The sequence below is a fragment of the Nerophis ophidion genome, linkage group LG12 (genome assembly GCF_033978795.1).
Source record: "Nerophis ophidion isolate RoL-2023_Sa linkage group LG12, RoL_Noph_v1.0, whole genome shotgun sequence".
Lineage (NCBI taxonomy): Eukaryota > Metazoa > Chordata > Actinopteri > Syngnathiformes > Syngnathidae > Nerophis > Nerophis ophidion.
In genome coordinates this window covers 20,521,945-20,542,481 of record NC_084622.1, presented here as the reverse complement: position 1 = coordinate 20,542,481, position 20,537 = coordinate 20,521,945, and the positions used below count along the sequence as shown (strand labels likewise).

Sequence of the window (20,537 nt, the reverse complement as noted above, 5' to 3'; positions counted from 1 at the left end):
TAGCTGAGATAGGCGCCAGCACCCCTGCGACCCCAAAAGGGAATAAGCGGTAGAAAATGGATGGATGGGATCGCGATTTGATAATATATCGATTTTTTCGATTCAACGCGATTCTCGATTTAAAAACGATATTTTTCTGATTCAAAACGATTCTGTAGTCATTCAATACATTGGATTTCAGCAGGATCTACCCCAGTCTGCTGACATGCTAGCAGAGTAGTAGATTTTTAAAAAAAGCTTTTATAATTGTAAAGGTCAATGTTTTATCAAGTGATTGCAATAATGTAAATTTGTTTTAACTATTAAACAAACCAAAAATACGACTTTTTTTTATCTTCGTGAAAATTGTGGACACAGTGTGTTGTCAAGTTTATGAGATGCGATGCAAGTGTAAGCCACTGTGACACTATTGTTCTTCTTTTTTTAAATTATATGTGTAATGATAATGTCAATGAGGGATTTTTAATCACTGCTATGCTGAAATTATAACTAATATTGATACTGTTGTTGATAATATTCATTTTTGTTTCACTACTTCCAAAGACATGCACCTGGGGATAGGTTGATTGGCAACACTAAACTGGCCCTAGTGTGTGAATGTGAGTGTGAATGTTGTCTGTCTATCTGTGTTGGCCCTGCGATGAGGTGGCGACTTGTCCAGGGTGTACCCTGCCTTCCGCCCGATTGTAGCTGAGATGGGAGCCAGCGCCCCCCGCGACCCCGAAAGGGAATAAGCGGTAGAAAATGGATGGATGGATGGATACTTTTGATTTGTTCTGTGTCGTGTTTGTGTCTCCTCTCAATTGCTCTGTTTATTGCAGTTCTGAGTGTTGCTGGGTCAGGTTAGGTTCTGGAATTGGATTGCATTGTTATGGTATTGCTGTGTATTGGTTTGTTGGATCGATAAAAAAAAGAAAAGAAAAAAAAATCATTAAAAAAAAAAAGAGAATCGGTTCTGAATCGCACAACGTATTCGATTCGATTTGTATTTGAATCGACTGTTCCCCACGTCACTAAGATATATATATATATATATATATATATATATATATATATTTATTTATTTATTTATATATATCCATCCATCCATCCATTGTCGCCGCTTATTCCATTTGGGGTTGAGAGGGGCGCTGGCGCCTATCTCAGCTATATATACATATAAAAAATTTCAGGAAATAATTTAAATTTGGAACACAGCATCATCATTTTCACAGCTTTTTGGTTGTTAGAGGTAGAGGCTGTTTTAACGTAGAGTTCTAATTCTTTTTGAAAGGCACAAAAAACAGGTCGGGTATTGAGAAACTTACATTTATGAATATAAATTCGGCCAATAGTATAATGAGGTGAAAAAGGTAAAATTCATTTTCATTTGTTTTTTTAAATTCATACATAACATGAATTATACGAGGGATTTATAAGGGACGTCGTGTGTGACGTCATCACAACGCGACGGTGTCTGCAATAGTGCGCCATCGTCAAACGGCTAAAATCAACAACAAACCCTCACGGCTAAACACACGGTGGATTATTTTACACTCCTGTCCTCTTTTCGGCCACAAAGTTATAACAGCGATTGTCAGATTGTTGGAAGTTTAAACCTGGTCTAGCTCAAAGAATCATGGATAGTGAAATCCAGCGAGACGGCAGAGTTTTGGATCTGACCGACGACGCATGGAGGGAAGACAGGCTGCCCTATGAGGACGTCACCATCCCGCTGGTAATTACTCCACTTTATTAACATTCATTTGTGTGAGGGGCGACTTGTCCAGAGTGTACCCCGCCTTCAGCCCGATTGTAGCTGAAATAGGCCCCAGCGCCCCCTCAAAGAGACTAAGCGGTAAAAAATGGATGGATGGATGGATATATATATATATATATATATATATATATATATATATATATATATATATATATATATATATATATATATATATATATATATATATATAAGAAATACTTGACTTTCAGTTAATTCTAGCTATATGTATATGTGTGTATATATATACACACATATATATATATATCAGTGTTCATTTATTTACACACACACAACACTTATCTTCTCATTGTTGAATTAAGGGTTGAATTGTCCATCCTAACCATATGCATGTACAGTAGATGGCAGTATTGTCCTGTTTAAGGGTGTCACAACATTGCTGTTTATGGCAGACAAACTGCTTTACGGTAGACGAAAACGGACTGCTGTTGTTGTGTGTTGCCACGCTGGGAGGACGTTAATGAAACTGCCTAACAATAAACCCACATAAGAAACCAAGAACTCGCCCGCGATCATTCTACAGTTATAACGTCATTGGGCAGACGCGCTCTTTATACACGTCACTCAGGTCCGAATTTCGGGAGGTTTTCGGGACGAAATTTTTCCCGGGAGGTTTTCGGGCCTCCAGCTCTGTCTGAATTTCGGGAGGTTTTCGGGACAAAATTTGTCCCGGGAGGTTTTCGGGAGAGACGCTGAATTTCGGGAGTCTCCCGGAAAATCCGGTAGGGTTGGCAAGTATGTCTTCCGCTTATCCGAGGTCGGGTCGCGGGGGCAGCAGCCTAAGCAGGGAAGCCCAGACTTTCCTCTCCCCAGACAGTTCGTCCAGCTCCTCCCGGGGGATCCCGAGGCGTTCCCAGGCCAGCCAGGAGACATAGTCTTCCCAACGTGTCCTGGGTCTTCCCTGTGGCCTTCTCCCGGTCGAACGTGCCCTAAACACCTCCCTTGGGAGGCGTTCAGTGGCATTCTGACCAGATGCCCAAACCACCTCATCTGGCTCCTCTCCATGGGGAGGAGCAGCGGCTTTTTACTTTGAGCTCCTCCCGGATGACAGAGCTTCTCACTCTATCTCTCAAGGAGAGCCCCGACACCCGGTGGAGGAAAATCCTTTATTAAAACATCAACCCTATTATTACCAATGAACAATGTCAAAGTCTATGATTATAAAAGTAAAACTACTTCATGATAAGCTTTACTATACGCGGTTTACGGTTGTCATTTTGTAGGACAGTGTTTTTCAACCTTTTTTGAGCCAAAGCAAAAAATTTGCGTTGAAAAAATCCGGAGGCACACCACCAGCAGAAATCATTAAAAAAACGAAACTCAGTTGACAGTAAAAAGTAATTCTCGCAATTGTTGGATATTACTTTAAAGTAGTGGTCGGCAACCCGCGGCTCCGGAGCCGCACGCGGCTCTTGGAACACTCTGATGTGGCTCAGCTGCATACTTGCTGACCCCCCCAGGATAAAATTCTCAGATTTTCACAGTGACAACAATATTGAGGGCGTGCTGTGATGGCAATGCCTCAAAAACGTACTCTCGACCATGTCGTCGCGTCTGCTTTAATACTATGCTTTTTGAGTGTCAGCCCCCCACATCTAGTGTGCGGCTGCTGACTCAACGTGCAAGCGACTGCTAGGAATACTTGTTCAACAGCCATACAGGTTAGATTGAGGGTTGTGATATAAACAACTTTAACACTCTTACTAATATGCGCCACACTGTGAACCCACACCAAACCAGAATGGCAAACACATTTCGGGAGAACATCCGCACTGTAACACAACATAAAGACAACAGAAAAAATACCCAGAATCCCATGCATCCCTAACTATTCCGGGCTACATTATACACCCCCACTACGACCACCCAACCCCCTCTCCATGCGTCGGTTGAGGTGGGCGGGGTTGGGGGGAGGGGTTTATCCTAGGTTGGGTCATGGGAGCCTAGTGGTTAGAGTGTCCCCCCTGAGATCGGTAGGTTGTGAGTTCAAACCCCGGCAGAGTTATACCAAAGACTATAAAAATGGGACCCATTAACTCCCTGCTTGGCACTCAGCATCAAGGGTTGGAATTGGGGTTAAATCAACATAGATTATTCCCGGGGGCGGCACCACTGCTGCCCACTGCTGCCCTCACCTCCCAGGGGGTGATCAAGGGGATGGGTCAAATGCAGAGAACAAATTTCACCACACCTAGTGTGTGTGTGACAATCATTGGTACTTTAAGTTTATGTGTGTGCATGCGTGTGTATAACTGACATTTCTACCAAAATAAATGCTTTTTAATCTATCTTTTGTGTTGTACTTATAACTGGGGACACATTTTGTGGGCACACAAAAATATGCTGAAATAATATGCATCCACTCATTACTTCATGTGTGATAAAGGAAATAAGTCCATTTTCACAAGTTCAATTGTAGATGATGCTATACATATGTACATAATAAACCACTTCATGTTACATCAGTTGACGAAAATTGGTAAATTATAATAATGACATCCTTTAATCTGATTTTGATATCATTATTTATTTCATATTCTGACAGATAAAAAAATAACACCAATGGGAGCATTTTAAAATTCAGCCAGACTCAATTTCACTTATTTGACACATTATCATTATCACATCATTTATTCAGAAAATATAAATATCGACCAACACAATAAAGATATAATACTATTAACCGCAACATGTAAGTGTAAAAAAAACATGGTTTGTACATTTTCAGTATGTGCTATTTTTAACAAAAGAAAACAATCTATAGTTGTCTTTTATTTTTAGGTTATGCCATGATTTTACCAGCCTGGCCCACTTGGGAATATATTTTCCTCCATGTTGCTCCTGAGCTAAAATGAGTTTGACACCCCGTGTTCTAAACATGTAAACCATGTAGGGTCATGGGGAAGTTGGGAGTACGATACAGTATGGTATACCTTGGACTGATCTCTCAATCACACGATAGACTCGTTTGACATATCCTGCTTATTGTTTAGTAAAAACTGCAATGACAGAATGTAGATAACAAGTAGCCCTGCCAATATTTCACCACTATTGGTTGTCAGATCCAGATGGAGTAAAATGAGGTGGATTAGGATCTTCGGCCTCTGAGATGAATGTCATCTAATCAGTTTTGTGGTCTTTCAGAGTGAACTCCCTGAGGCCGAGCAGGACAACGGGGGATCCACGGAGTCTGTGAAAGAGCAGGAGATGAAATGGACGGACCTCTCCCTGCAGAGCCTGCACGAAAACACTCCGAACACTGGGAGTTGAATCACCACTGACTGGACTTGGACTGTGGAACCATAACACCAGCTATGTTCATCCTCACCTGGTTTGATGTTAGTGCATTGAAATATAGTTGAACTGTTTGTAGTTTTCTGGCACAATCACTTGATAAGTGTGCTGCATGCAGTTCTTAAGCTTGTGAAATGTCTTTTAAGCGAAGGTCTTGCTATTTAATAAGTCACAGACGAGTGTCTAACATACATAGGTTTATACAGCATTAAACATGTACACTAATAGTTCTTTGGTTTGACATGTTGCAGGACAAAGCCACTAAAACGTTTCAGTCTTTTCAGTCTTCTGCGAGACCGTTCGCCATGGTCACTTTTTCCGTGCCGTCTCTGTTGCGATTTTACGGATGTGATCATGTGGTCCGTTCCCCTGGAGGACTGAAGGGTGTCTGTAGGAGCCTCCAAGACGATCCCAGAGTGTGAAGTACTGTCCGTAGTTGTAGTTGAAGAAGAGGTGATGGTCCACGTGATGGGCAGCGCCGTTTATGAGATGTATCAAGGGGCCCGGGATGCGGTAGTCGCCGTCGTGTATGGAAATGGTCCAGACATTGACAAAGACGAAGAGAGACAGGTAGACGGCCTTGTGGAGCGGGAAGATGAAGGGGTAGATGTGGTAGGGTAGGCTCTGCAAGAAGCCGTCCAGCGGGTGGAAGGCGTGACTTGCAAACGGCGTGGGGATTTTGAATAAATGATGTTGTTTATGTAAGTACTGGGGAGGGGAAGAGAGATGAATAAACAAGACTCAAAATGTGGTTCAGTCAATATACAGAGGGTAAATGAACATTTTGGAATGTCTTTGGGCATAAATGTTTGGCATAAGTCAACAACAAATAAGTACAAGAGCACCTAACACAGCATTTGTTCAACACTTATGTATTTGTTGTGTGACGTTGTGTGTGTAACGATTGGCTTTTTCGATTCGATTCAGGGACAATATTTTTTTTTTACGATTACCGTATTTCTCTGAGTATAAGTCGTTTCGGAGTATACATTGCACCGGCCGAAAATGCATAATAATGAAGGAAAAGAACATATACGTCTCACTGGAGTATAAGTCGCATTTTTGGGCGAAATTTATTTGATAAAATCCAACACCACGAATAGACGTTTGAAAGGCAACTTAAAATAAATAAAGAATAGTGAACAACAGGCTGAATAAGTGTACGTTATATGAAGCATAAATAACCAACTGAGAAGGTGCCTGCTATGTTAACGTAACATATCATGGTAAGAGTCATTCAAATAACTATAACATATAGAACTAGCTATATGTTTACCAAACAATCTGTCACTCCTAATCGATAAATCCCATGATATCTTCTTCCTCTATGTCGCTTCTAAACAACTGCCAACTCCAAAGGTATGCGCCGCTCCCTCTTGTCGTTTTCTGCTGCATATTTCACTACGTCCAGCCTGTAATCTGCAGTACATGCTTTCCTTTTCGGTGCCATTTTTGTTCAGCCCTTCTCAGTTTTTATAAGTTACCGCCAACGATGAAATGATCCATCTTAATAGCTACGGCAGTATCATATAGCAGTTAGCATCCGATGACACACAAAGCACTTCTCCCATGACCCTCCCCCGCCAAATTCTTATTGGTTGACGTGTGTGTGACGATTGCTGACATTTTCTTCATCTCTTCTGCGAATGAGATAAATAATAATATTTGATATTTTACGGTAATGTGTTAATAATTTCACACATAAGTCGCTCCGGAGTATATGTCGCACTCCCGGCCAAACTATGAAAAAAACTGCGACTTATAGTCAGAAAAATACGGTAATCCAAAACCATATAGTGAGTTTCATTATTTTTTAGCCCCAAAAAATTAAGCAGTGTGACTGAAATAAATAGTGCAGGTAAAGTTTCCTATATTCTTGTTAATTCTCGGAAGGGAATTATGTATAAATGCATTATGAATACAAACAAGCAAGTAAACAGTGAATTTTTTGAATAAAATGCAGCTAGTTTGCATATGTACGGGAAACACTGGGCCATAGAGTGCTTCTGTGAGAACATCTTCAAAAAGTTATAGTTGACTTGAAAACACAGCAATGGTAATCCAGACTTGCCTTATAGATGCTCCTATGATGCATGCAGCGATGTATCCAGTAGATGCACATGTCCGTAAAGAACAAGAATCCAACAATGCTCGCCAACACCTCAGACCAACCTGACAACAACAAATTGACCAAAGTACATTTACCAACCTCTTTGTCACATTATTGGAATAACTGTAGTCTCACCCATGAAAGTTTGCTTGACGCCATCATAAAGTTTGCTGTGACCTCTGACCTCCCAGAAGAAAAGCATCACTGTGGGGAAACTCATCCAGAAGATGGAGGTAGTGGCGAGATGGATCTCTTGACTCACCTGGTTCTACCATTAGAGGAACAATTTTGCTGTAGATTTACTTTTTAGTTCAAGAAAAACATACATTTTGGTATTAAGTTGCTATTACTGCAGCTGAAACACAATAATAAATATCCCTATGAAAAGGTATTGTTACCAGCGTATAAAGCGACAGCAGGCCTAGGCAATTTTATTCACTCGGGGGCCAAATTTAGGGAAAAAAATGTGTCTGGGGGCCTGTATCTATTTTTAGAAACACTAATACAAAACCTCACAATAATGTCTGATTTAAAGCTAAACATTTTATGACAGACCACCTTAAAAACAATGGAATTTTAAATGTTTTTACTGAATGAGACACCTAGAATATACATGAAAATAAATAATGGGATTTACAATATTAACTACGAAGGATAAAACCCTGAATATTGACAACATATGACCGTCACACCACCTCTCGGTCGACATATTTTACAATCAAGCGAAACGCAACAAATGCAGCGAAATATGAACATGAAGGGTAAAAAAACCCCACCTATAATCTGATATATCACTACAGTGTTTCCCCCAGAAAATTTGCTAGTTAAGGTGGAATCCCCAATCCCGTGGGTGCTCAGGCCCCGAAGCACCCCCGGGATTGGCTCCTATGGGGACAACCCTGATATTTATACTGAATCCGTACACCCCAGAGTTTAATTTTCGTATTTTTAGATTCAGAGTTGAAAGAAATGACATACAGGTGCTGGTCATATTATTAGAATATCATGAAAAAGTTGATTTATTTCATTAATTCCATTTAGAAAGTCAAACTTGTAGAATGTATACATTCATTCCAAAATGACAGATACATTTCAAGTGTTTTCTGCCAAAAAGGAGATGATTATAGCCGACAACCAATGAAAACCCTAAATTCAACATCTCAGAAAATTAGAATATATTGAAAAGGTCAGATATTGAAGACACCTGGTGCCACACTCGAATTAGCTAACTAACTCAAAACACCTGGAAAAGCCTTTAAATGGTCTCTCGTTTTGATTTTGTATGACACACAATCATGGGGAAGACTGCTGACTTGACTATTGTCCGAAAGATGACCATTGATACTTTAAAGGAGAGCAAGACACAAAAGGTCATTGCCAAAGAGGTTGGATGTTCCCAGAGCTCTGTGTCCAAGTACATTAATAGAGAGGCGAAGGGAAGACAAAGATGTGGTAGAAAAAAGTGTACAAGCAAGAGAGATAACCACGCCCTGGAGAGGATTGTTAAACAAAACCGATTAAAAAAATGTGTGGGAGATCCACAAAGAGTGGACTGCAGCTGGAGTCAGTGCTTCAAGAACCACCACGCACCAACGAATGCAAGATATGGGCTTCAGCTGTCGCATTCCTTGTGTAAAGCCACTCTTGAATAAGAGACAACGTCAAAAGCGTCTCGCCTGGGCTCAAGACAAAAAGGACTGGACGGCTGCTGAGTGGTCCAAAGTTATGTTTTCAGATGAAAGTAAATTTCGTATCTCCTTTGGAAATCAAGGTCCCAGAGTCTGGCGGAAGACAGGAGAGGCACAGAATCCACGTTGCCTGAAGTCCAGTGTCAAATTTCCACAATCGGTAATGGTCTGGGGTGCCATGTCATCTGCTGGTGTTGGTCCACTGTGTTTCCTGAGGTCTAGGGTCAATGCAGCAGTCTACCAGGAAGTTTTAGAACACTTAATGCTGCCTGCTGCGGAGCAAATTTATGGAGGTGAAGATTTCATTTTTCAACATGACTTGGCACCTGCACACAGTGCCAAATCTACCAGTACCTGGTTTAAGGACCATGGTATCCCTGTTCTTGATTGGCCTGCAAACTCACCTGACCTTAACCCCACAGAAAAGCTATGGGGTATTGTGAAGCGGAAGATGTGAGATGCCAGATCCAACAATGCTGAAGAGCTGAAGGCCACTATTAAAGCAACCTGGGCTCTCATAACACCTGAGGAGTGCAACAGACTGGTGGACTCCATGCCACGTCGTATTGCAGCAATTCAGGCAAAAGGAGCTGCAACTAAGTATTGATTGCCGTACATGCTGAAACTTTCCATGTTCATACTTTTCAGTTGGCCCACATTTCTAAAAAATATTTTTTGGTACAAGTCGTAACTAATCTAATTTTCTGAGACTGAATTTGGGATTTTCAGTAATTGTCAGTACTAATCATCAACATTTTAAGAAATAAACATTTCAAATATATCACTGTGTGTGTAATGAATTGATATAATATGTAAGTTTCACGTTCTGAATACAATTACTGAAATAAATCAACATTTTCATGATATTCTAATATGACCAGCACCTGTACATTTTATGTTTATGTTGCGAGCATTACAACAAACATGGCAGTGATTAGAACAAAGAAGCATTAGAAGTCTTGCATGGCGCTCACCTTAACAAACTGTGGATGTTTGGTGAGCCTGTGGTCGAAGACGTAGTAGAAGCTCAGCGCACCAAAGAGCAGGTAAAGCAGCAGTGCTCCAAGGTTAGTGAGAAGAAACAGGCTGAGGATCTGGCGCCAAGCCCCGTCTTCTTGCCATGAAGCAGGGTAGACATACGGCGTGAATACATAAAAGTCTGCAAAGGACAGCACGTGATCCATGGCACGGTTGGTCGGTCTGTGGAGAAATAAAAATTACTCCCATCTGTCATGACACAGCCAAACAACTGCACACATGCTTCCCCGCTTGCTTTCACTCGAGGGCGGGAATTTAAGACAGGTGTCCAACTCATTTTAGCTCAGGCTGCATGGAGGAATATAAAAACCCCGTTTCCATATGAGTTGGGAAATTGTGTTAGATTTAAATATAAACGGAATACAATGATTTGCAAATCCTTGTCAACCCATATTCAGTTGAATGCAATACAAAGACAAGATATTTGATGTTCAGACTCAAACTTTATTTTTTTTTGCAAATAGTAACTTAGAATTTCATGGCTCCAACACGTGCCAAAGTAGTTGGAAAGGGGAATGTTCACCACTGTGTTACATCACTTTTTCTTTTAACAACACTCAATAAATGTTTGGGAACTGAGGAAACTTAATTGTTGAAGCTTTGAAAGTGTAGAGCTTCAGTCGTTCAACAGTCCGGGGTCTCCGCTGTCGTATTTTACGCTTCATAATGCGCCACACATTTTCCATGGGAGACAGGTCTGGACTGCAGGCGGGCCAGGAAAGTACCCGCACTCTTTTTTTTTTTCTTTTACAAAGCCACACTGTAACACGTGCTGAATGTGGCTTGGCATTGTCTTGCTGAAATAAGCAGGGGCGTCCATGAAAAAGATGGCGCTTAGATGGCAGTATATGTTCCAAAACCTGTATGTACCTTTCAGCATTAATGGTGCCTTCACAAATGTGTAAGTTACCCATGCCTTGGGCACTAATGCACCCACATACCATCACAGATGCTGGCTTTTGAACTTTGCGTCGATAACATTCTGGATGGTTTGCTTCCCCTTTGGTCCGGATGACACGATGTCGAATATTTCCAGAAGCAATTTGAAATGTAGACTCGTCCGACCACAGAACACTTTTTCACTTTGTATCAGTTCATTTTAAGATGAGAAGCCGGCGGCGTTTCAGGATGTTGTTGATAAATGGCTTTCGCTTTGCATAGCAGAGCTTTAACTTGCACTTACAGATGTAGCGACCAACTAGTTACTGACAGTGGTTTTCTGAAGTGTTCCTGAGCCCATGTGGTGATTTCCTTTAAAGATTGATGTTGGTTTTTGATACAGTGCCGTCTGAGGGATGGAAGGTCACGTTCATTCAATGTTGGTTTCTGGCCATGTTGCTTACGTGAAGTGATTTTTCCAGATTCTCTGAACCTTTTGATGATATTATGGACCATAGATGTTGAAATCCCTATATTTCTTGCAATTGCACTTTGAGAAACGTTGTTCTTAAACTGTTTGACTATTTGCTCACGCAGTTGTGGACAAAGGGGTGTACCTCGCCCCATCCTTTCTTGTGAAAGACTGAGCATTTTTTGGGAAGCTGTTTTTATACCCAATACTGGCACCCACCTGTTCCCAATTAGCCTGCACACCTGTGGGATGTTACAAATAAGTGTTTGATGAGCATTCCTCAACTTTATCTGTATTTATTGCCACCTTTCCCAAGTTCTTTGTCACGTGTTGCTGGCATCAAATTCTAAAGTTAATGATTATTTGCACAAAAAAAATGTTTATCAGTTTGAACATCAAATATGTTGTCTTTGTAGCATATTCAACTGAATATGGGCTGAAAAGGATTTGCAAATCATTGTATTCCGTTTATATTTATATCTAACACAATTTCCCAACTCATATGGAAACGGGGTTTGTATACTTTAAGTGGGGTTACCAATTGTTTATTTTACTCCTGTTTGTTTTACGTTTGGTCGATAGGGGGAAGTCACAGCCCCTCTACCTACCTCTTGCTCGCCCCTATTTGCTTGCCTAACAGAATTGCTACTGCGACATCCAGTGGACACATTTAGAACAGCAGTTTCTTTCATTTAATAAAGGCAGCTCAATTTTACACTTACGGGATAATACCTTCTGAATGTTTTCCGGCATGCAACTGAATCAAGCGTGCAATTGAGAAATGCATTTAGATGAGAAATCTGTTTTTTTTCCCCCATTATGAAGCTGAACCAACCTGCTTCAGGGCCGCACGCCAGCAGTGGGAAAGGCTTCTTCCTCCCCCAACATTCAGCGAAGACCTGCTGGAAGTCCTGGTTCACGCACTAAACCGAGGAAAGCACTACTCATGCTAACCTCGGCGATCTAAAAGAGGCGACTTGACCCCCCGGATTGTTTTATTTTGCTGCCGACATGGGGCTCGACCCTGTTGGAGGCATTCACACACACACACACACACATACACACACACGGTACAGATGGAACCAGATCCCAGCACACTCAGCACATAACTTCAGTTTGCACGTGTCATTTATTCTGCTAGGATTGGTCGTAAGTGACTTATAACAAGTGTCCTAAAATGAGACATGTCCAGTATTGAAATTATGATGCATGTTGCCATAGGGAAGCTGCAGGATCCTATTTCTATCCAATTTAGGGCACAGTTTTAAGTGTAGCATAGTGCAGTGGTTCTCAACCTTTTTTCAGTGATGTACCCCCTGTGAACATTTTTTTAATTCAAGTACCCCCTATTCAGAGCAAAGCATTTATGGTTGAAAAAAAGAGATGAAGAAGTAAAATACAGCACTATGTCATGAGTTTCTGATTTATTAAATTGTATAACAGTGCAAAATATTGCTCATTTGTAGTGGTCTTTATTGAAGTATTTGGAAAAAAAAGATAAAAATAACTAAAAACTTGTTGAAAAATAAACAAGTGATTCAATTATGAATAAAGATTTCTACACATAGAAGTAATCATCAACTTAAAGTGCCCTCTTTGGGGATTGTAATAGAGATCCATCTGGATTCATCAACTTAATTCTAAACATTTCTTAATAAAAAAAAAAAAATTATGGAACATGTCCACAAAAAATCCAGCTGTCAACACTGACTATTGCATTTCTTTTCACAGTTTATTGAAGTATTATTCAATCAATATATTTGTAGCTGAGATAGGCGCCAGCGCCCCCCGCAACCCCAAAAGGGAATAAGCGGTAGGAAATGGATGGATATATTTATAAAGGATTTTTGAATTGTTGCTATTTTTAGAATATTTAAAAAAATCTCACGTACCCCTTGGCCTACCTTCAAGTACCCCCAGGGGTATGCGTACCCCCATTTGAGAACCACTGGCATAGTGAATATAATACAGTTAAGGCCTCGCTCATCCCTGTAAAACGGGGGTCGGCAACCCGCGGCTCCGGAGCCGCATGCGGCTCTTTAGCGCCGCCCTAGTGGCTCTCTGGAGCCTTTTCAAAAATATATGAAAAATGGAAAAAGATGAGGGGGGGGGGAAAAAACATATTTTTTGTTTTGATATGGTTTATGTAGGAGGAAAAACATAACACAAACCTCCCTAATTGTTATAAAGCACACTGTATCAGGGGTCACCAACCTTTAGTTGGATCCACTATGGACTGGACTCTCACCTAATATTTTAAGATCCATTATGGACTGGACTCTCACCTATTATGTTAAGATCCACTATGGACTGGACTCTCACCTATTATGTTAAGATCCACTATGGACTGGACTCTCACTATTATGTTAAGATCCACTATGGACTGGACTCTCACTATTATGTTAGATCCACTAATGGACTGGACTCTCACCTATTATGTTTGGATCCACTATGGACTGAACTTTCACAATATTATGTTAGACCCACTTGACGTCCATTGCATCCAGTCACCCACATCTGCAGTCCTCTCCAAGGTTTCTCTGTCATTCACATTGAGTTTTTCCTTGCCCTTATGTGGGATCTCGAGGCTTGTGCAGCCCTTTGAGGCACTTGTTATTTAGGGCTATATTATTGACTTTGATGAGGTGGCTTGTCCAGGGTGTACTCCGGCCTCTGACCGAATGCAGCGGAAATAGGCTCCAACACCCCCTGCCACCCCAAAAGATACAATCGGTAGAAGATACAATCGGTAGAAAATGGATGATTGAATTCCAACCCTTGATGCGAAGTGCCAAGCAGGGAGGTAATGGGTCCCATTTTTACAGTCGGGGTTTGAACTCACAACCTAGACACTAACCACTAGAAAGCAAGAGCTACTTCTTGGGTACTGATTAATGCGAAGGGCTACCAGTTTGATACACACTTAAATAAATAGCCAGAAATAGCCAATTTGCTCAATTTACCTTTAATAAATAAATATGTATATATATATAAAATGGGTATTTCTGTCCGTCATTCCGTCGTACATTTTTTTTCCTTTCACGGAAGGTTTTTTGAAGAGAATAAATGATTAAAAAAACACTTAATTGAACGGTTTAAAAAAGGAAAAAACATGAAAAAAATGAAAATTTAACTTTGAAACATAGTTTATCTTCAATTTCGACTCTTTAAAATTCAAAATTCAACCGAAAAAAATTAAGACAAAAACTAGCTAATTCGAATCTTTTTGAAAAAATTGAAATTAGAATTTGTGGAACATCATTAGTAATTTCTCCTGATTAAGATTAATTTTAGAAAATTCAAGACATTTTTTAAATAAGTTAAAATCCAATCTGCACTTTGTTAGAATATGTAACAAGTTGGAGCAAGCTATATTTCTAACAAAGACAAATCCTTATTTCTTCTAGATTTTCCAGAACAAAAATTTTAAAAGAAATTCAAAAGACTTCGAAATAAGATTTAAATTTGATTCTACAGATTTTCTAGATTTGCCAGAATATTTTTTTGATTTTTAATCATAGTGAGTTTGAAGAAATATTTCACAAATATTCTTCTTCGAAAAAACAACCTAAAGTTAAGAGTTTAATTAAAATATATTTATTATTCGTTACAATAAAAAAAACTACTTGAACATTGATTTAAATTGTCAGGAAAGAAGAGGAAGGAATTTAAAAGGTAAAAAGGTACATGTGTTTAAAAATCCTAAAATCAGTTTTAATGTTGTATTTTTTCTCTAAAATTGTCTTTCTGAAAGTTATAAGAAGCAAAGTAAAAAAATAAATGAATTTATTTAAACAAGTAAAGACCAAGTATTTAAAATATTTTGTTGGATTTTCAAATTCTATTTGAGTTTTGTCTCTCTTAGAATTAAAAATGTCGAGCAAAGCAAGACCAGCTTGCTAGTAAATAAATACAATTAAAAAAATAGAGGCAGCTCACTGGTAAGTGCTGCTATTTGAGCTATTTTTAGAACTAGCCAGCGGGCGACTCATCTGGTCCTGCGGGCACCGTGTTGGTGACCCCTGCTTTATATTAAACATGCTTCATTGATTTGAGTATTTTAACCCTATATTCAATTGAATAGACTGCAAAGACAAGATATTTAACGTTCGAACTGGTAAACTTTGTTATTCTTTGCATATATTAGCTCACTTTGAATTTTGATGCCTGCAACATGTTTCAAAAAAGCTGGCACAAGTGGCAAAAAACACTGAGAAAGTTGAGGAATGCTCCTCAAACACTTATTTGGAACACCCCACAGGTGAGCAGGCCAATTGAGAACAGGCGGGTGCCATGATTGGGTATAAAAGCAGCTTCCACAAAATCGTCAGTCATTCACAAACAAGGATGGGGTGAGGGTCACCACTTTGTGAACAAAGAATAAGCAAATTGTCGAACAGTTTAAGAACAACATTTCTCAACGAGCTATTGCAAGGAATTTAGGGATACAGTCTGTAATATCATCAAAAGATTCAGAGAATCTGGAGAAATCATGGCACATAAGTGATGATATTAGGGACCTTCGATCCCTCAGGCGGTACTGCATCAAAAAGCGACAGTTTGTAAATGATATCACCACATGGGCTCAGGAACACTTCAGAAAGCCACTGTCAGTAACTACAGTTGGTCGCTACATCTGTAAGTACAGGTTAAAACTCTGCTATGCAAAGCGAAAGCCATTTATCAACAACACACAGAAACGCCTCCGATTTCGCTGGGCCCCAAGCTCATCTAAGATGGACTGTTGCGGATTGGAAAAGCGTTCTGTTTACGAATTACACAATGTGCCACCTTCCCTGGTTCAAGTGCAAGTTAAAACTCTGCTATGCAAAGCGAAAGGCATTTATCAACAACACCCAGAAACGCATCTGGCTTCGCTGGGCCTGAGGTCATCGAAGGTGGACTGTTGCAGAGTGGAAAAGCGTTCTGTTTACGAATTATACATCGTGCCAACTCACAGGTTTTGTGGTTTTGTATGATTTTATGCTGCCGGGTACCAAATGCGTCACGGACCACTACCAGTCCCTGGATCGCTGATCTTGGGAATACATATTCGGTACACTGGATCTTTAATTATGCAGTGAGTGCAAATATGTGATTTTTAAAGTTGATAGATGTGTACAAAAATGTTACTTGAACTAAATGACTCATACTTTTTTAAATGCCTTTACAAATTTGAATAAGATTGTTTTACTTTACAGTACAATGCAGAATCTGCATCAAGGTAAATGGTGACAAAATGACAAAGCAACAAATGATGGAATAACATTTACCGTACTATATAAAATATGTCATATATTTATATTTTATTATGTGTAGTAGTGACTGAATTATATGTCTTATCAACCAAACTATCACTCCTGCATGAGGAGATTATATTTTTATTTTAACTGATTTTTTTTTTTAACAGCAATGGCTTACACTTGTCAATAGATGTCTCCCTCTAGTGGTGGTTTTACAAACTGTCACTGGAAAGACGTCTGACACGCATTTTTTTTAAATACACAAGACAAAAATGAATGAGTAGTTTATCCATCCATCCATTTTCTACCGCTTATTCCCTTTTGGGGTCGCGGGGGGCGCTGGCGCCTATCTCAGCTACAATCGGGCGGAAGGCGGGGTACACCCTGGACAAGTCGCCACCTCATCGCAGGGCCAACACAGATAGACAGACAACTAAAAAATGATATATAGCACCTCAGCTTATATTTTTATTTTCAACTGATTTTTTTTTTTTACAACAATGGCTTACACTTGTCAGTGGATGTCTCCCTCTCGTGGTGATTTTACAAACTCACCGGGAAGACACGTCTGATGTGCGTTTTTTTAAAATACACAAGACAAAAATGAATGAGCAGTTTTAAAAATGATGTATAGCACATCAACCTACTATATTTTCATTTTTAACTGATTTTTTTTTCAACAGCAATGGGTTACACTTGTCAGTAGATGTCTCCCTCTAGTGGTGATTTTTCAAACTGTCACCGGAAAGACACGTCCGACGCGCATTTTAAAAAAATACACAAGACAAAAATGAATGAGTAGTTTTAAAAATGATATATAGCACCTCAGCTTATATTTTTATTTTCAACTGATTTTTTTTTTTTTTTGCAGCAACGGCTTACATTTGTCAGTGGATGTCTCCCTCTAGTGGTGATTTTACAAACTGTCACCGGAAAGACACATCTGACGCGCGTTTTTTTTAAATACACAAGAAAAATTGAGTAGTTTTAAAAAATTATACATAGCACCTCAACTTATTATAATTTCATTTTTAACTGATTTCTTTTAACAGCAATGGCTTACACTTGTCAGTGGATGTCTCCCTCTAGTGGTGATTTTACAAACTGTCACCGGAAAGACACGTTTGATGCGTGTTTTTTTTAAATACACAAGACAAAAATGAATTGAGCAGTTTAAAAAAATTATATAGCACCTCAACTTATTATGTTTTCATTTTTAACAGATTTTTTTTTCAACAGCAATGGCTTACACTTGTCAGTAGGTGTCTCCCTCTAGTGGTGATTTTTCAAACTGTCACCGTAAAGACACGTCTGACGCGCATTTTTTTTTTAAATACACAAGACAAAAATGAATGAGTAGTTTTAAAAATGATATATAACACCTCAGCTCATATTTTTATTTTTAACAGTTTTGTTTTTTACAGCAATGGCTTACACTTGTCAGTGGATGTCTCCCTCTAGTGGTGGTTTTACAAACTGTCACCGGAAAGACACGTCTGATGTGTTTTTTTAAAATACACAAGACAAAAATTAATGAGCGGTTTTAAAAATGATATACAGCACCTCAACTTATTATATTTTCATTTTCAACTGATTTTTTTTTCAACAGCAATGGCTTACCCTTGTCAGTAGATGTTTCCCTCTAGTGGTGATTTTACAAACTGTCACCGGAAAGACACGGGCGCGTTTTTTTTAAATACACAAGAAAAAAATGAATTGAGTAGTTTAAAAAAATTATATATAGCACCTCAACTTATTATAATTTCATTTTTAACCGATTTTTTTTTAACAGCAACGGCTTCCACTTGTCAATGGATGTCTCCCTCTAGTGGTGATTTTACAAACTCACCGGAAAGACACGTCTGATGTGTGTTTTTTTTTTTAAATATACAGGACAAAAATAAATGAGCGGTCTTAAAAATGATATATAGCACCTCAACTTATATTTTCATTTTTAACTGATTTTTTTTTCAACAGCAATGGCTTACACTTGTCAGTAGATGTCTCCCTCTAGTGGTAATTTTACAAACTGTCACCAGAAAGACACGTCTGACGCTCGTTTTTTTTAAATACACAAGAAAAAAATGAATTGAGTAGTTTTAAAAATGATATATAGCAGCTTAATTGGTTCTGTGACGTCACTCTTACATCAAAACACTTGTATCTGAAATCGTCTCCGATTGAAATCAATGTGAGTCAGCGCACATGCCTTTATAAAAAAAGAAAAACAAACTTAGATTTGACATACTGCTGCTGGAATTTTAATTTTCCTGAAGGAACTCTCCTGAAGGAATCAATAAAATATTATCTATCTATCTATCTATCTACTGTATGAAAAACAACACAATGGAATGTAGTATTAGCAACTACAGTAGTTTTTATGGTGCATCTCCTTCCAGCTGTCAAACTGACCATCGGCAGCTGTTACATATTTTCATGGCTAAATGTCCATTTGCTTCGAAATTATTTGAACATTCTTGGCTGGCGTTTCTGTGGTGAGATGGCAACTTGTCCAGGGTGTACACAACCTTCCGCCTGAATGCAGCTGAGATAGGCTCCAGCACACCCCCCCCCCAAAAGGGACAAGCGGTAGGAAATGGATGGATGGATGGGGTGTCGTTAGAATCATTGTGCGTCAGTATGGCGGGGACTGCAGTGATCCGCTCAAACCGCTGCGTCAAGTTGGCGACACCCTTAGTTATTGATGGATGTCCGCTAACTTTTTGCAACTCAACGCCAAGAAAACGGAAATGCTGATTATCGGTCCTGCTAGACACCGACACCTATTCAATAATACAACCTTAACATTTGACAACCAAACAATCACACAAGGCGACTTGGTAAAGAATCTGGGTATTATGTTCCACCCAACTCTCTCCTTTGAGTCACACATTAAGAGCGTTACTAAAATATCCGTAATATCGCTAAAATTCGCTCCATTCTGTCCACTAAAGACGCTGAGATCATTATCCATGCGTTTGTTACGTTTCGTCTCGATTACTGTAAAGTATTATTTTCGGGTCTCCCCATGTCTAGCATTAAAAGATTACAGTTGGTACAAAATGCGGCTGCTAGACTTTTGACAACAACAAGAAAGTTTGATCACATTACGCCTATACTGGCTCACCTGCACTTAAGATGTGACTTTAAGGTTTTACTACTTACGTATAAAATACTACACGGTCTAGCTCCATCCTATCTTGCCGATTGTATTGTACCATATGTCCTGGCAAGAAATCTGCGTTCAAAGGACTCCGGCTTATTAGTAATTCCCAGAGCCCCAAAAAAGTCTGCGGGCTATAGAGTGTTTTTTTTATTGGGGCTCCAGTACTCTGGAGGATCTCCAGTTTGAGATGCTACCTCAGTAGAAGCATTTGTGTACACTCATTTGTATACTCTAGCCTTTAAATAGACCCCCTTTTTGGACCAGTTGATCTGCCGTTTCTTTTCCTTTCTACTCTGCCCCCCTCTCCTTTGTGGAAGGGGGGGCACAGGTCCGGTGGCCATGGATGAAGTACTGGCTGTTCAGAGTCGGGACCAGGGGTGGACCACTCACCTGTGCATCACTTGGGGACATATCTGCGCTGCTGACCCGTCTCCGCTCGGAATGGTCCCCTTGCTGGCCCCACTATGGACTGGACTCTCACTATTAGGTTAGATCCACTCTGGACTGGACTCTCACCTATTATGTTAGATCCACTATGGACTGGACTCTCACCTATTATGTTAAGATCCAATATGGACTGGACTCTCACTATTATGTTAAGATCCACTATGGACTGGACTCTCACCTATTATGTTAAGATCCACTATGGACTGGACTCTCACCTATTATGTTGAGATCCACTGTGGACTGGACTCTCACCTATCATGTTGGATCAGGGGCGTCACTAGACCTAATACTGTATTGGGGGACTCCTGGGGCACAAATAATTCATGTGAGCGTGCAAAGCGCGCAAGCAAAAAGATTTTTAGCACTTATTTATCATAAAAAATACATAAATAGTGCTTTGAACTATGAAATAAATGGGTTGTA

General features: G+C 39.7%; 2 protein-coding genes across 2 annotated transcripts; one reads left to right on the top strand and one right to left on the bottom strand.

Moving 5' to 3' along the window:
- Nucleotides 1-1,434: 1,434 nt before the first annotated feature.
- anapc13 (anaphase promoting complex subunit 13) lies at nt 1,435-5,822 on the top strand. The gene is made up of 2 exons (XM_061917055.1): nt 1,435-1,717; nt 4,922-5,822. Exons 1-2 carry the CDS (start codon nt 1,619-1,621, stop codon nt 5,045-5,047), a joined length of 225 nt encoding a protein of 74 aa, XP_061773039.1. The 5' UTR covers nt 1,435-1,618; the 3' UTR covers nt 5,048-5,822.
- On the bottom strand, nt 4,327-12,316 carry LOC133563108 (lathosterol oxidase-like). The gene is made up of 5 exons (XM_061917054.1): nt 12,094-12,316; nt 9,844-10,069; nt 7,317-7,449; nt 7,143-7,243; nt 4,327-5,779 (listed from the first exon to the last, which is right to left on the bottom strand). The coding sequence occupies exons 2-5, from the start codon at nt 10,051-10,053 to the stop codon at nt 5,381-5,383; spliced, it is 843 nt and encodes a 280-aa protein (XP_061773038.1). The 5' UTR covers nt 10,054-10,069; nt 12,094-12,316; the 3' UTR covers nt 4,327-5,380.
- Between the last annotated feature and the right edge of the window lie 8,221 nt (nt 12,317-20,537).

Bases quoted from the DNA above. Each gene is read 5' to 3' on its own strand.
- LOC133563108 (XM_061917054.1), bottom strand. From the start codon at position 10,053: ATGGATCACGTGCTGTCCTTTGCAGACTTTTATGTATTCACGCCGTAT. The intron at 7,244-7,316 runs GTGAGACTACAG...TGTTGTTGTCAG, and splicing joins CGTCAAGCAAACTTTCATGG to GTTGGTCTGAGGTGTTGGCG. The intron at 5,780-7,142 runs GCAAGTCTGGAT...TCCCCTCCCCAG, and splicing joins ATCATAGGAGCATCTATAAG to TACTTACATAAACAACATCA.
- anapc13 (XM_061917055.1), top strand. From the start codon at position 1,619: ATGGATAGTGAAATCCAGCGAGACGGCAGAGTTTTGGATCTGACCGAC. The intron at 1,718-4,921 runs GTAATTACTCCA...GTGGTCTTTCAG, and splicing joins AGGACGTCACCATCCCGCTG to AGTGAACTCCCTGAGGCCGA.